The sequence below is a fragment of the Sorex araneus genome, chromosome 2 (genome assembly GCF_027595985.1).
Source record: "Sorex araneus isolate mSorAra2 chromosome 2, mSorAra2.pri, whole genome shotgun sequence".
In the NCBI taxonomy this organism is placed as follows: Eukaryota; Metazoa; Chordata; class Mammalia; order Eulipotyphla; family Soricidae; genus Sorex; species Sorex araneus.
In genome coordinates, this window is record NC_073303.1 from 356,484,907 (window position 1) to 356,501,060 (window position 16,154).

A 16,154-nucleotide genomic window follows, 5' to 3' on the forward strand; every position below is an offset into this window, starting at 1 on the left:
TCCTTCCTGATCTGGAACACCCTTGACCTGGGCCAAGTCGTGCTCCTCAGTCACCAGGAAAGGAGGACTTGAACTTGTACTCGAGAGCAGAGATCCGCGCCTTTAAGGGCGTGCCCTCCTGGACCTAAGAACTCTGCTTTTGAGCAATCTCCGTTTCCCGTGCCCCAGGACCAGTTTGAGCCTCGTATTATTCATTACTTGGCAATGCACTACCTTGTCTTTTCTTTCCCGCCCCTTCTGGAGGAGTAGCTTCGAAGTCCTTCTGATGGTATTTCTGACATAACCCCGTTTCTAAAATCATGTGCTGTTTTGCTCCTTGAATAGCATGGTCACGCAAGTAGATGAGATTTCAGAGTCCCAATTTTTCCGCATCAGTTACTCCCAAACATTAGGCTGTCAAGCTTTATTTACACCCCTTTTTCATTTCGGAGAGCTACCGCAGGCCTTGCCTATGAGCCCCAAGGAGCAGCATCATGGAATCTGTATAAACCTTCTTCTCTTCCCCTCACGTTTGTTTCCCTTTTATCTAAAACACACACACACACACACACACACACACACACACACACACACACACAAAAGCTTCTGTGCATGCTTTGGATATGACTAAATGAAACACCTCCATACTATGGTTTACACATAAAGAACCTGTGGACATACTGAGGAAAAGGTCTCGGTCTCAACAAGGTGAAGATAAGGAGGCTGAAATCAGCAAGACTGTGGCTTGCTGTGAACACACCAACTCAAGAAGCAAAGAATATGTGAGCAAAGTTCAAGATCTGAGTACATTGATCACACGTGAGGTGCTAGAAGGAGCATGAGCTAAAAGATCTATGGCTTCAGTGGTGGGTCTTTCTTAGTAAAAGAGTTTCAAATAATCTTTGCTCCTTACCTCTTCCCCAGTACAGTAGGTCTAACTGAACTGCCTTTGCAACAGCAAGGAATTGCTTAGTTATGAGCACTTGATCAATTAACTAAGTCTGCTAGAAATCAACTTTTACTTAACCGAGAACCCTATGCCTGAGTCTTTTATATCATTTGTTAAAGTTCACCTGGTTCTCTCTGTGCATATATTTATCTTTAAAAAAAAATAAAAATAAAAACTTAAGGTCAAAGAGAAGGTGGGTGGGGGCAAGCAGAGAAATCTGAGGATGGTCTCCAGGTCAAAGTCCTTAGTTTGGCTTTGAATAACCTCTGTAATGAAAATTTTATTAAATTTTTGAGTTAGGTTCACAATTATGCTTGTCCACAAACCCCTTGAACTGGACTGTTCCCCGGAATGGCATCTAACATTCCTTCTGCTCAGTGTTGCAATCAGAGGAGCTCTCAGTCTACTCTTCTAGGGAACACCTTTACCTCTCCTCCCCACTGGGCCAGAGGTTAGTCTTGTCTTTTTCATTAATACTAGAGTTGTATAAGTGCCTCTTTTTTTCGTTGTTTGTTTCCCCCAGGAGTGGAGGTGGTGTCAGTTCATATCTGACTGTGCGCAGGGATCACTCTTGGCAGTGTTTGTGGGATCATATGCAGTGCTGGGGGTTGAGCCGAGGTCAGATATGCACAAGACAACTCTCTGGCCTTAAGAAGTGAAAACTTATTTGTTTGGCTTGGGGCCACACTCATGGATCATCAGGGGACAATATATGGTACCCAGGATGGAACCTGGATTGACCACCTGCAAGGCACTTTACCGCTGTACTATCTCTCTGCCCCAAGGTAAAATACTTTTGTTCAGTACTTTCTAGCCCTGAACCAAAATACACTAATGCTGACCACCACGAAGGCTCTTTAGTGGTGTGTGAACTTGAACTATATCCTGACAATAAACCAGCATGAAGGCAGTCTTATATTCTTTACATGGAAATGGCAGGAGGCCAAGATCACTTCTTTTACAAATTCCATTTGGCTCTCTGCAGGTGGAGATGTAAATGTGCCCTCCAGTGACTGTGTTTTTGAATCTGTTAAATGATTTAAACTTGGGACCCATCCATCATCAGCTCTTTGTAAGGCCAAAAGAACACTGCCTTTAAGTGCCACATACATTAGCAATTCACACAAATCAAGTAAGAATTTCTGTTTCGGTCTTTGGTTTGGCTGGAAGCCTGCAACTCAGACCATATCCACCCCTAACAGGATATGGCCAGCAGGCCCAATATCTGCTCCAAAGCTGTAGAAGTTAAGTCATAAAAGAAAAGCTGATTATAAGTTTTCTTGAGGTATGCCAGAAACTCAGTTCATTCCCTGGGGGGAAAACGGACTGTGCGCCCATGAGGAATTTATCTAAGAAGTTTATGCAGAATGAAATCAATTCAGTTAACAAGGCCAGGAACATACTGAGGTACAAAACAAGTGCTTGACTTAAATTTAATTTTATTTACAAATTTTCTCCTATAAACAAAGATGCCACTCTATCCCTTTGAAATATTATAGCTGATATTTCCAGAAAACAATTTATATCGTTTTTTCCTGCATAAAAGAGTATTATGAGAGGAGCATAGATGATGGAATGGCCGAACACATAGAAACAAAACAAACAACAATTTGTCCAGCAAAAAAATTCTAACGACATAATAAAAAAATAACCACACCCCTTAATGTGATTTTTGCCAAGAAATGGAAATATAATTTGGGGGAGAAGTAAATGCTCTACAGTAAAGTTTTCTTATTTAGTACAGTTTCATTGTGTTTTTTTTCAGATTGTTCTTGCAAACTAGCAAGTATGCTAATTTAAAAAACAAGCCATAATTGTAGAAGAGGCAAAGACTCTATATAAAGATTTTTCTACCAATGACAAAATACTGGTCTAGTCTCATCATTCAGGCTAATTCAGAAATCAACAAATGCACAGAAAGAATTTAAAACAGAAAACACAATTATCATGTGACTATCTCACTTACAAAATTAGAAATCTCCCTGAAACCAGGGAATAATGGTTCTTAGTATTTACTATAAATTTGAATTTTTCATAACCACGACAATATATAGACAAAATATTTAACCAAAGGGTTCAAAATAAAAGCATCCAAATTACATATTTATCATTTTATATGTAGTCATTTTTAAAATTATTAAAATTTTTATTTAGAATAATCATCACTCTTGCATCATAGCTAACCCACAAGGAACTTCAAATTAAAAAAAAAATTCATCCCTGAGAAGTGAGAGAGAAAAATCTCTGAAAGCACAGAAGTGACAGTCTTTGTACCCTTTCAACAATTTTTACCATAGCATTAACTTTATTACCAGTTGGTCAACAATCAAATGTACTCCACTCCTGAGAGGTATGGCCTCTGATGATCTGATCATTTTGCAATGAAACTGAAGTGCAATATTTTTAAAAATCAGATAAATAGGGACTCTGGTTTTATTGTCAACTTTACATTTTTGTCAAGTGCAAAGTCGTCCGGCTATGTTATGCATATCCCAATAATGACCAAAACAATAACTTCTGTTGGCATCTCTTCCTCTGAGTCTCCATCTCCTCCACTTATCTTCACCCAAACAACAAAAGTAATACAATTACAACTGAGTTTACTATTATCAATGGCACTGGAAAGAAAGAGAAAAATAAAGTTGGTTATTACAAAGAAAAGAGGAAAAAAAATTATTACTAGCTTCCAGGAAAGACGACAATTACCTAACATCATTAACAGTCAGGATAAAACTAATGTAAATAATAGAGGAACATTTGAACACGCACTGGCTCATAAAACCCAAACCGTGAAGCAGAGCTGTGTGAGTGGAAGATGACTGTCTTCCACAGAAAGCGCCAGACCAGAGGCCAAGTCCCATGAGAGAGGCCTCAGGACACAGCGGCATAGGGAGCCGGGACCCCACAGACATACTGGCTGTCAATGAGAGAAAGCGGGCAAAGGAGACTCAATAGCAGTGATGCAGCTTTGGTGTTTTGGGTTGTTTTTTTTTTTTTTTTTTTTTAAGTAAAACGGATTTGGAGGTTTTTGAAGGGGAGGAGGAAGAGGAAGTGGGAGAGAGTAGAGAGTAACGCACTCAAGAGAGAGTGTGGGCTTCCCCAAAGACCCGGGTTCGATTCCTCCACCCCTTTTGGACAGCCCGGCAAGCTACTGAGAGTATCTCACTCACACGGCAGAGCCTGGCAAGCTATCCATGGGATATTCGATATGCCAAAAACAGTAACAACAAGTCTCACAATGGAGACGTTATTGGTGTCCGCTCGAGCAAATCGATGAGCAAGGGGATGACAGTGACAGTGAAAATTATAAAGAAATTTATTTTAAAACAAATTAGTTTTTGCCTCTTAGGCCACAACCCAGTGGTGCTCAGGGCTCACACCTGGCTCTATGCTCAGGATAGCTCCTGGAGGGCTCTGGGGACTGTATGTGGTGCTGGGAATCAAACCAAGGTTGGCCGCGTGCAAGGCAGGCACCCTTGTCTACAGTACTGTCACTCTGGCCCCTTAAGAGAAATATAAGAGAAGTCACAGTTTTAAAAGGGAGGTGCTAATCAGTAGTTTTCAAATGCCAGTTTTTAGATGGAAAAACAGTTGAAAACCACCACTCTAGACAACTTGACTGCTTAGCAGCAAGTTTCCAAAAGAACCTCGTTGTCTTGCAACTGAAAGGTAGTGTCCAACCATTCACACTGCTGGGCTTAGATGGAGTCACGTTAAGAAAGAAACCATCAACAACGTTTTAGTAGAGCAACATTCAAGAGAAAGCAATGGTGTGTGATAGTACTCATACTCAAGAAGTTTTGCTACTTAAAACAAACCACAAAATTAAAACTTTAAAAGAATGTGCACTAATTTTCCTTCTTACCTCTCATCACGGTTCTTACAGATCGAATAAGGTTCATTAGCTGAGATTTAATTCCTGGCTCTTCTCCGAATCCACCAATTCCCTGGTCTGTTCCCCAGCCAACTGCACAATACAAAGATATTAGCTGTGTTAAAATTTATTGCACACTTGTCTTTCTCCCTTATTGATCATCTTCTAAAAGATTAGCTGAAGTCTTCATTTAGGGATGTAAAATGTAAAGTCTTAAGACTCAAAATATTACAGTTAGATACCGTAGAGTTCATGTTTTACTTTGGATAGCAAAATAAAATTATTTTTACTTCCACTTTGATTTTATTTTCATTTTATTTGAGGGGGAGGGTTCTCCCAAGTGGTGCTCCGGAAGCCCAGGGTCCCTCCCAGTGGTTCAATGCCAGGACCTGAGAATCTAGAGCAGCAGAATCACAGGGCCACCCAGAGGTGCCAAGGGTCCAGTCTGATATGATCAAATAAGACAGATTCTAAGATCATCACCGAGCCTTCCAAATAACACTACTTCTTCATGTTTAAGGGATACAAAGTACCATGAACTAATCACTCAATTATTGCTTTGGCTGGTGGCATTTGAGGGATGGGAGGGAGAAAAATTTCAATATTAATGGACAAATCTAACCAAGCTAAAAACAATCTCAGAATGCCAATCAAATTGGACCCTCCAATTTGCTTTTACTTCCTGACACATCTTACTGATGTTGCTTTCTTCATTCCCCATTCTTCTCAGTCTACATTCTCTAGGAAACAGCATTCCTCTTGGCAATTTAAGTTCTAAGAGGTACTGCTCGCCTTGAAGTGCTTATAATGTGGTTTATAATGTGATTCCAGAGGGTCCCTCAAAATATGTGGGAAACACAAAATGACTGCCCCCTGTCAGGGGGCATAATTTTTAATCTTTCAATCGGTAGGGTGGGGAGGGGGTAGGGAGGAAGTTTCCCCTCAACCAGTGCTCAGGAGGCTTGGGGGTCCCTCCCAGTGTTTCCCAGCCAACTGGGCCACTGGTTCAGTGCAAGGGCAGGAAGCTGAGGTGCTGTGGGAGCCGTGCTGTGCTGGGGACTATCCAAGCCACCCCAAAGCAAACACCCCCTCCACTATACTACCTCTCGGGCCCCAGGGACACATTTTTAAAACTGACAAGGTACAGCAGTGTGGACCATGGGTTGGAAATGGCGAAACAGCAATCAAGTTTGTGTAGCCTTCTAAACCCTGATTCCTTGTCTCTGGAGATAAAGGTGCCTCCTTCCTTTTTGTTCAGAAAAGGTATCTTAGAGCTGCTTTCAAGAAAAACAGGACGATGGGGAGGCAGGGCAGAGTAATCTTTGGTTTGGGTGCAACACCTGGCAGTGTTCAAGGATTACTCCTGACTCTGTGCCAGGGATCAACCCTAGTGGCACCCAGGGACCATACAGGGTGCTGGGGCTCTAACTGGGGCTGGTAGCACGCAAGGCAAGTGCCTACTGCTATACCAACTGGCCAGCCCATAGAGTGGTCTTGCTTCTGCCATTTTCTCAAATGCCTCCCACTTAAGTAAGACACTCTATATGTCATCATTTGGGGACAGTGTGTCTCAAGCCCCATCAGTGGACACACTGGACACATATTCTCCATTTTCTCCAGAAGTCCTACTGAAAAGGACAATAAAGGGATAAGAGAAGGAGTGATTATCTCAAGACAAGAGATGTTAACCAAAAATTGGAAAATAAAAGCGAGGAGTTACTTAATAGAGAAGGTTGAAAAATAATCTCTGCAGGAAGCAGATAAAAAAGCAGAGGTAAGCAGTGCTCTGACCATCATCGGAAAAGCAAGAGAATCTCCAAATGCCAATGTGGGCAACAGGGATTTAAAAAAAAAAGGGATTAAAAACAAGGGTGTGTAAGAGCAGTGAGTGCTGCTTGCCTTCCAGCACTGTCTTCCAAGCAAACTCATGGAAGACTGCCCTTCTCTTTCCCTCCCCACCAGAAGGAAAGCGGCAGAAACTGAGCCACTGGAGCTACAGACGGGATGTACGGACATCCATGGAGGGTGGACTGAATGAAAGGCATAAGAGAGGCCTGCCCATCTCTCGAAGGATACAAAATACTTATGTTCTGCAGGTAGGAAGTTAGGAGAATCAGTCTGGAGATTGGCCGGGTTCCCAGGAAGACTTCAGATATGCAGATACTGGGAGGACCCTCCTGAAGACAGCTAACTTCTTCAGTCACCTCTGAAGCCCAACCAACAAGCCCCAACCACAAAGAGAGAAGTTTCCAATGAACCTCCCAGCATCTTACTCTGTTAGCAAACTAACAATCAAGAAGAAACAATTCTTAACATGGAAAGAAAAAATGTAAGACTTGGAGAAAGAGAAGAAACTGCTGATAAAACAAACATTCTTCAAGAAAAGCTACTAGAGGGGCTGGAGCAATAGCATAGCAGGGAGGGCGTTTGCCTTGCACACAACCGACCCGGGTTCAATCCCCAGCATCCCATGTGGTCCCCTGAGCACCGGCAGGAGTAATTCCTGAGTGCAGAACCAGGAATAATCCCTATGCATCGCTGGGTGTGACTAAAAAAGCAAAAAAAATAACAAACAAACAAACAAAAAAAACCCAAAAGCTACTAGAGCCAAGAAACAAAAACAGATGCTATTTTTTTTTAAAAAAAAGGAGCATTCTTGAATCAGGAGGAGCCCTTGTTTTGCTAAATTAGCATAAAGCATTTAAATAGGCAACTGTTACAGTGAAGCATCACAGCTCAGTGAAGAAGAAAAAAATCATGTGGTAGAGAGGTTCTGAATAGCCACCAAGATATCACCAGGTGCAGCCCTGGTGGCTGTGCTCACCCGTGCCCACTCCAGGCAGAACTCTGCTGTGAGCAGCTCCTGTGGGAAAACAATATCCAAGGAAGGTGGACAGCTGGGGAGAAGGTGCAGGGTTCAAGCACTGAGCTTGCATGTGTGAGGTCGTGGGTTGGTTTCGGAGCACCACACGGTCCCCCAAAGCACCACGGGGAATGACTCCCAAGCATCAAGCTGGGATGTAGCCCCTGAATACTGCTGGATGTGGCCCCAAGGTTCAGAAGATCTACCTTAACCTTGAAGAGAAAGAGGGCTGAAGAGACAGTGAAGAGGTGAAGGTGCTGGCCTTGCACGTAAACAACACTGGTTCAACCCCCAGCACTACCGGAGTACTATCAGGGGTGATTCCTGAGCACTGCTGGGATGCTCCCGGCTCAGCTCCTCCCACCCTCCAACAACGAAAAAGAATGAAAAAAAATCTGGCAAAGTAACTGGTACTCCAGAAAGTGGAGGGCGTAGGAAGGCAGAGACACATACCAACAGACAGGTATAAGAAATACTAGAAAGAATATTCTAGAACTGAAAGGCATGATGGACTTATAGACCAAGGGCACACTCTAAGCACAACTCTAAAGATAAAGAGGTAAACCCGAATGGCTTTTAGAGACAGCTTAGATTTCCTACCAAAAAAATATCATGGGCAACAGAATGGCATTAGATTTACTAACAGCAACAAGAGAAATAAGAAAAGTAAGTAGAACAAGATCTTCAAAACTCTGAAAAAGGGACTGGAGACAGTCCAGAAGGAAGCACACGCCTTGCACACACGAGGCCCTGAGTATGATCCCTGGCACCACACACCACAGGCCACCTAAGCATCTCTAAGTCTGAGCAGCACTGCACCGCAGGCAAGGGCCCTGCACTGCTAGACCCCTGTTGCTGGGGAGGCCCTGATTTAACTAAAGGAGGAAGAAGAAACAGTTGCAATCCAAGATCACAATGAATCCACTAGAACTTCTACAAGAGTAAGAGTTACTGTTTTCTATTGTTTAGCTATGAGCAACACTCACACCCATATAATGAATATTGGTCATACATGGTCATATAAGGAATATTCCAAATAACAGACAGACATGGAGAGACGGAGGAGGGAGCGAGGGAGGGAGGGGAGTAGTGGTGCCCCCCCATGAAGGACTCTGCTTCCAAGTAAAAGTACAATAACCCTTCTAAAGCCGTTAGTCAATGACTCAAAATTTGGAAAAGTGAAAATTAACTGCTCCTAAAGAATAAGCTCAGGATGAGACCTAACGGGGCTGCAACCCCCTTTCATAACATCAATACACTAATTTCAGGGCTGGAGAGACAGTATAGAGGAGGAACACTTGCCTTGCAAGTATCTGTCTCCAGTTGGATCCCCAATACTCTAGATGGTCCCCTGAGCACAGAGCTAGGAACTGCCCCTGAGCGCAGCCCAGTGTAGCCTCAAATCCACCCTCCACCCCGCCCCACCACCACAAACCTCCCCAAAATAACAGAACCAAAATCAGTTAAGCTCTCAGTTAATGTTAGTGTAGTCTCTATTTTTATTCCACTGTAGCACTGTAGCACTGTCGTCCCATTGTTCATCAATTTGCTCAAGTGGGCACCAGTAATGTCTCCATTGTGAGACTGTTGTTACTGTTTTTGGCATATAGAATACACCACGGGGAGCTTGCCAGGCTCTGCCTTGTAGGCAGGATACTCTCGGTAGCTTGCTGGGCTCTCCAGACAGAGGAAGGCAAACACCCTACCCGCTGTGCTATTGCTCCAATCCCAAAATTTTGGGTAAGAGAGGAAAATCACCTCTTTAGATGGTCCATAGGTAAGTACAAAAGTTACAAATAAAAGACCAGGAGCCAGAAATTACTTTTTATTATTAAGAAGTATTTTCTTGAAACTGCTACTTAGGGAGTTTCAGTTGTCTACCTAAAAATCCTGGCCACAGCTTTGAAGCACTTTGCATTTTAGGGAAAAGAGATGTAATCCCATGGCGTTCTTGCTGCTTCCATAGGTAGGGGGGGTTGGCAGAGAAGAAAAGCCAAAGCTGCCCGCAGTGACAGCCATCAATTCATGATCTCCAGGAACAGATTTAAATGGGAAAAGTATTGTTTTTAATATCCCACAAATGAGTCCAATCATTCTATGTGTGTCCCTGACTCATTTCATTCCTCATAGTATTCTCCATGTCCATCAATTTATAAGCAAATTTCATTTTTCCTAACAGCTGCATAGATTCCATTGTGTAGATGTACCATAGTTTCTTTAACCATTCATTTGTTCTCAAGCACTTGGGTTATTTCCTATTCTGGCTATTGTGAATAGTGCTGCAACATTTTTGCGATGTGTTTTGGGGCTATAAAATGAGACCAATACCCAAGGACAGTAGAAACGAGGGCCAGGAGGATTGGACGCCTGCCTCAAAAACTAGGGGAGAAGGCAGCTGGGAAAGAGAAGGGACCACCATAACAAAGATACTTGGAAATGACAGACATGATAAACTCTCAGTACCTGTACTGCAAACCATAATGCCCCAAAAAGACGAAAGAGAGAGACAGAGACAGAGACAGAAGGAAAGTGCCTATCATAGAGACAGGCTGGTGGGAGGGTGGCAGAAGGGAAACTGGGGACATTGGTGCTGGGAAATGGGCACTGGTAGGAGACTGGTGGGTGTTAGAACACTGTATGACTGAAACCTAACCAAGATCAGCTTTGTATCTCTGTATCTCACATAACGGAGAAAGTTACCAATTGCGAATACCAGTCATGTTATTCTGATGCCAAGACGTTTAAGTCCCCCACAAAACAACAATCTATGCAGGTTCAGCAAGCAACCTTGGCTAGATATATTTTGGGGGTCTTTTTGCTTTTGGGGGTCCAGTCGTGCCTGGGGACCACATGTTGCTGGGGACCAGAGCCGCCTGGGCTCCTACATGCTCCAGTCCTTGGAGCCATCTCCTAGCTCTAGATGTGTGTGTGTGTGTGTGTGTGTGTGTGTGTGTGTGTGTGTGTGTGTGTGTGTGTGTGTGTGTGTAGGGGTGAGGGGGGTAGGTCTTCGGACCACACATTGCAGTGCTCAGGGGCTAGTCCTGGATGGATCTGGGATCAGGAGTTACTCCCGGTGGTGCTGGGGGACCATATACAGTGCTGTGGATCGAATCTGTGGCACGCCAAGTGCCTTACCTCAGGCACCACACTTCAGACTGATTTTGAAGGAAAAGCACAAGCTACAGTGCTGAGGGCTTCCCAGCCTCTGAGATGAATTACTTTATAGTGAGAGAATGAGTGTGCTTTACTAGTAGAGAACAGTTTCAACTTGAATCAAATGCTACTGAAGTACCTAGTGAACTGCACACACAACTCTAGTAATTTTTTTTTAATTATCTTAAAAGATGAGAGCTACTGAGAAGTCTATTGCCCGCTCGGGAGAGCCTGGCATATTCATATCCCCATGGCATATTCATATCCCAAATACAGTAACAGATATATACATACCTCTTGGAGAGCCCAGAAAGCTACCGAGAGTATCCCGCCCGCACGCACGGCAGAGCCTGGCAAGCTACCCGTGGCGTATTCAATATGCCAAAAACAGTAATGATAGGTCTCATTCTCCTGACCCTGAAAGAGTCTCTAATAGTGAAAGACAAGTAAGGAGAGGCTGCTAAAATCTCAGGGCTGAGTGTAATAGAGACATTACTGGTGCCCACCTGAGTAAATCGATGAACAATGGGATGACAATGATACAGTGAAAAGATGAAGAAATAATATGATAAACTTAGATTAATTTTCTCTTAGTTTAAGGTCCTAATTTCTATTTAATCTCAAACTGAAATTCAAGAAATGAGTTTCAGGAGTATTTAAAGAGCTGCTTTCACGCTTATGTGATTTTTCTCAATGTTCTGTTTTCAGATCACACTGGATGCTGCTCGGGGCTTACACCTGGGTCTATATCAGGGATCACTACTGACAGGCTCAGGGGACCATATAGGATGCCAGAGACCACACACAGGTAAGCTGTGTGCAAGGCAAATGCCCTACCCACTGTACTATGGCTTCACCCCCCATCAATGTTTTATAAATAGTCATGCTCATACTATGACAAGGTCTGTGGGTTGCTTTACTCATTTCTTTGTAACACATCTTTGTAACCTGATTTAAGACAAACCTCTCCCCTCCAAATTACGAATTCTCCCTCTAATACTTAGGCTTGCAGTTTCCACTGCTCTAAACACTAATATCACACTGGTCTGAACTAGTCATTTAAACCTCCAATCAAGAAGTGGTTCATGTCCTCCGCCCCCGTTTCCCCCATCATAATCTGAGGTTCTAACTCCCAAGGAAACTGGAGACTGGGGCTTCAGAAGCAAAAGGTGAAACAAGATGCAAGGGTAAAGACAGAGACAGAGACAGAGGTAAAGGGTAAAGTCCAATCTGACTGAACTAGTAGAGTTCAAAATAAGGGGGTGGTGCTATATCTTGATTTCCTCTTCCTCTTCTTCCCTAAGACAGAAGAGGACAAAACAAAAAGGCCACAAATCAAGAATGTCTCTCCCTTCAACACTCCCTGCAGGGGCAAAACCCCACACTCCAGATGTCCTCTTCACTTAACTGTGTCTTTCGTCAGTTTTTCCAACTCAACCTAAACATTAAATATTGGAAGAGACTCCCAGGACCATCCTGGTCAGCAATTTTCTTTGGAGCTGATTCTTTCCCTTTGAGCAATTTCATCTCCTCACTTAATTTCATTTACCTTCCACAGTAGACAGACGTAAAAGTTCAGTTAGCACCCACTCTAGCTTCTGTTCTACAGACCCAAGTCAAGCTGAGTATCCCATATCCACACTAAAACATTCAGAGATTGAACCCACACTCAGATTGCCCAGAGCTTATTTCATCATGTGTCACCTTCCTGTTCACTGCCATGACCATTTTCCTCCAGGACAATGACTCAGTAAAGGAAGGAGCTTTCACGCCACTATTTATGACAGAACACCAGGAGATAAGCAACAGGTTGTGGTTTTCTTTGCTTTTATTTCTCCCTCCCTTTTCTTCCTCACATTCAATGTCTAAACACAAAACTGGAACTAGTGTCCCTCAAAATATTTTTCTGATGTGCAGGATTTCAGGGGCTATATTAACAAAGATCCACAAACTTTTATCACAAATTCATTTCCTCATGGTTCTGGAGGCCTCAAATCAAGGTATTGGTCAAGTTGGTTCTTTCTGGGGGTGCTGAAAAATATTCATGCCACTCTTCCTGTCCACCAGCAATCCTGAGTATTTTGGGGGGTGGGGCCACACCCAGTGGTGCTCAGGGCTTACTTCTGGCTCTGTGCTCAGGGATCACTCCTGGCGGGCTCAGGGAACATATACCGTGCTGGGGAACTATCGGACTGGGGTGGGCCACATGTGAGGCAAGAGCCCTACCTGCTGTACTACCACCCTAGCCCAAGTCCTGGGCACTCTTGGCTCTCTAACTATCACTCCATGATCAGCCTCTTTCCCTCTGTGTATGAGTATTTCTAGCCCTATTAGCACCCTTCACTGGATCCAGGGCCTGTCCGAATCCATGTGACTTCATCATAACCTCACTTTACCTGCAAAGCGCCTATGTCAAGTAAGGTCCCACTCACAGGTACCAAGAGTTAGCACTTCAATACATCCTTTGCCAGAGGGAAAACAATTCCACCCTCAGCATGGTCCTTCCTACTTTTCCATTTTTGTAGACTGGCAAGGAGCCCGACTGCCAACATCTGAATCTAGCTCTGATGCTTTCTAGCTGGGTGGTGGTAGAAAAGTTAGGCCCCCTCTCTCTGGCTCCCAATTCCCCTCTATGAAGTTGGGGTGAGAACAGGATCAGTCTCACTGGACTGAGTGAGAAGCGGACCACTTAACAGATGGTAAAGCAGTTGCTAAAAGTCCTGGCACACGATGCTAAGTAATAAGATGTTACTGTGACTAATAGCGTTACCACTCGGCTGATACCAAACCGGCATCTCCACTTGTTCAATTAGGAATGGCACTTCCTGCTCTTCTGTCCTTCCCATCTGTTTTCTGCAGGGCCTTGCAAATGGAACACAAATCTGGCCACAGTCACTGCTCTGGAATAAGACCTGCCCCAGTTTTCCCAACAGCACTTAAGCTCCATTCATCTCCCTACTCCCTCCAACTTCCAGTCCTTCACGGGCACTTGGTTCACGTTTGAGTCACTTGGGCAATCCCAGGTTAGACACTCTTCCTCCCCCCCGCCCCGACCCCCTCAAAAGCGTCTGGGAATTCGCCGGTTCGCATGTATTGCCCTAACACTCCGCAATCTCGTTAAACGCTGTCCACTCTTTCACCTGGACCAGCTGCCACGGGGAGGGCCCTCGGCTGGCACGCACCTGACACCTACGCTAAGGCCCCCCCACACCCCTTCCTCCTGGAACTGCCAAGGGGGAGCCAACGGAGCTTGCAGGTGGGTCTGCGTCTCAAATCTGGCTGGCTGTGTCCACTGATGCGCGCTGGGCAGTCTTCTCCCTCGGGGGTGGGGAGCGGGGAGGGCCAGAAGCGGTCTGTCCCGGGTCTCCTGCAGACCCCGTGTAGGCCGGCCTTGTACGGGCTCCCTCTCTGGACTCCGGCAGCCTGACTCTACAGACGCATCCCCCAAAGCCGCCTCGCGAGTGGCCGGGGATCCCGATGCCCGTCTCCCCCCTCAACCCCGGGCCAAGCCGCCGCCCCCCTTGGCTCGGCTCTCCCGAGCTCCCAATGGGCCACGCCCCTCCAGCACCCCGAAGAGACTCCCTTCCCAGCTCGGGACCCTGCCCCGCGCCCGCCCCCCCCCCGCCCCACCCCGAGCAGTGCCCTCGCGGCCCGGGGGGCGTCCGCAGCTCACCGCCGCGCTGCTCCGCGTGCACCGCGACCCCCGGGGCCCGGCCAGCGACCCGGGACCCCGCCGCTGCGTGCGAAGCCAGAGCGGCGACAGGGGTCCGGGGCCGACCCCACCCCCACGCCCGCCCCCGGCCCCGGCCGCCAGCCCGGCCGGACCCCGCGGTGACCACCACGCGGCCCCACGGTAGTCCGCGTCCCCCCACGCGGCCCCCGCACTCACTGTTCTTAAGGAAACGTTCTTCGTGCAGCACCGCAATGGCATTGACGCACAGCAGGGCCGCCTGTAGCAGCGAGTACAGGGTAAAGGCCATGGCCGCGGCCACACGGAGCAGCCCAAAGGCCAACCGACGCCGCCGCGGCCGGCGCGAGGGACGTGGCGCCGGCAGGCCGGGTCCACTACGGGCGCCGGCGAGGCCCAAAATGCCTTTCCCAGAAGCTCCGCCCGCGCCGGGCCAGGCCCCGCCCACGCGGCGTCGGCCGGGCTCAGCCGCGGCTGAACTGCTGCTGCCTGGACTTGGGCTAGAGTGGGGGGTCTTTGTTTGTTGGTGGGCCACACCCGGCAATACTCAGGGGTTTCTGCTGGCTCTGCGCTCAGGAATGATTCCTGGCGGTGCTCAAATGGACACATGGGGAGCCAGGGATCGAACCCCGGTTGGCTGTGTGCAAGACGAGCGCTCTAGTCGCTGCACTATCTCTCAAACCCCCAAGTGTGCGGTTCTTAAATACTATTGGTTCAAATTGAGGTGCCGGGCAGGATAGATAGCACCCAGGGTTAAGGCGCTTACTTTGTACACCAAGGACCCTTGTTCGATTCTTGGATGAACTGCCTAAACTCTGCTGCCAGGAGTAATCCTTGAGCACTGATGGGTGTAGCTCATCTCACCATCAGTCCCCAACCAAATTGTGATGCCCATCAAACACACCGAATTTTCGGAGTTTAGCAGGAAAGCAAGAGCGGGAAATCATCTTAAACTGTTAATTACATATGGAAATTGTTTGGAATGTATAGCCTGTTCATTACATGTAGAAATTATGTTTCTTTTTGGGGAGTGGTGGGAGAGTTCCCAAGCAGTGCTCAGGGGCCCAGGAACCACTTCCAATGATTATTGATCTGAAGGTCCAGACAGTTCTGGAGATCACCAGAGTTTACCCAGTCCTGGAAGGACTAAACCCTGAGCTATCTGCCAGCCCTGAACTTATGTTTTGAAAAGATAATAACGACATTAATTTTCACTCTTTATTTCTACTTTTAAAAAGCGTAGCTATGGGGCATTGATAATGCCATGTAAGACTTGCATTATATTTCAGCTGGACAGTAATTAATTTTGACATTAATTTTTACTGTCTATTTGTACTTTTTTAAATATGTGATTATGGGCCATTGATAATGACATGTAAGGTTTGCATTATGTTTCAGCTGGACAATAGTATACCAGTGCTGCCAAGAGTGGTATGAGATTTAAATTTCCTCGTTTTATGGATGAAGAGGCTTTAGCAAATAAATACTTTTATAATTAAAATGTCTTGACATTACTCAGTGGAAAACATTTTCTCTTCAATCAAATTCTAACCAGGTTCCTCTGAACCCTCTCACCAACTGAAATTCAATCGAATCTCAAGATTTCAAGCCCCACCTAAGGGCTCAAGGCCCAAATCCCTAGGAGTCC

General features: G+C 45.7%; 1 protein-coding gene across 1 annotated transcript; it reads right to left on the minus strand.

Moving 5' to 3' along the window:
• Positions 1–2,350: 2,350 nt before the first annotated feature.
• On the minus strand, positions 2,351–14,891 carry IER3IP1 (immediate early response 3 interacting protein 1). The gene is made up of 3 exons (XM_004616118.2): positions 14,708–14,891; positions 4,794–4,895; positions 2,351–3,546 (listed from the first exon to the last, which is right to left on the minus strand). Exons 1-3 carry the CDS (start codon positions 14,796–14,798, stop codon positions 3,491–3,493), a joined length of 249 nt encoding a protein of 82 aa, XP_004616175.1. The 5' UTR covers positions 14,799–14,891; the 3' UTR covers positions 2,351–3,490.
• Positions 14,892–16,154: the final 1,263 nt, after the last annotated feature.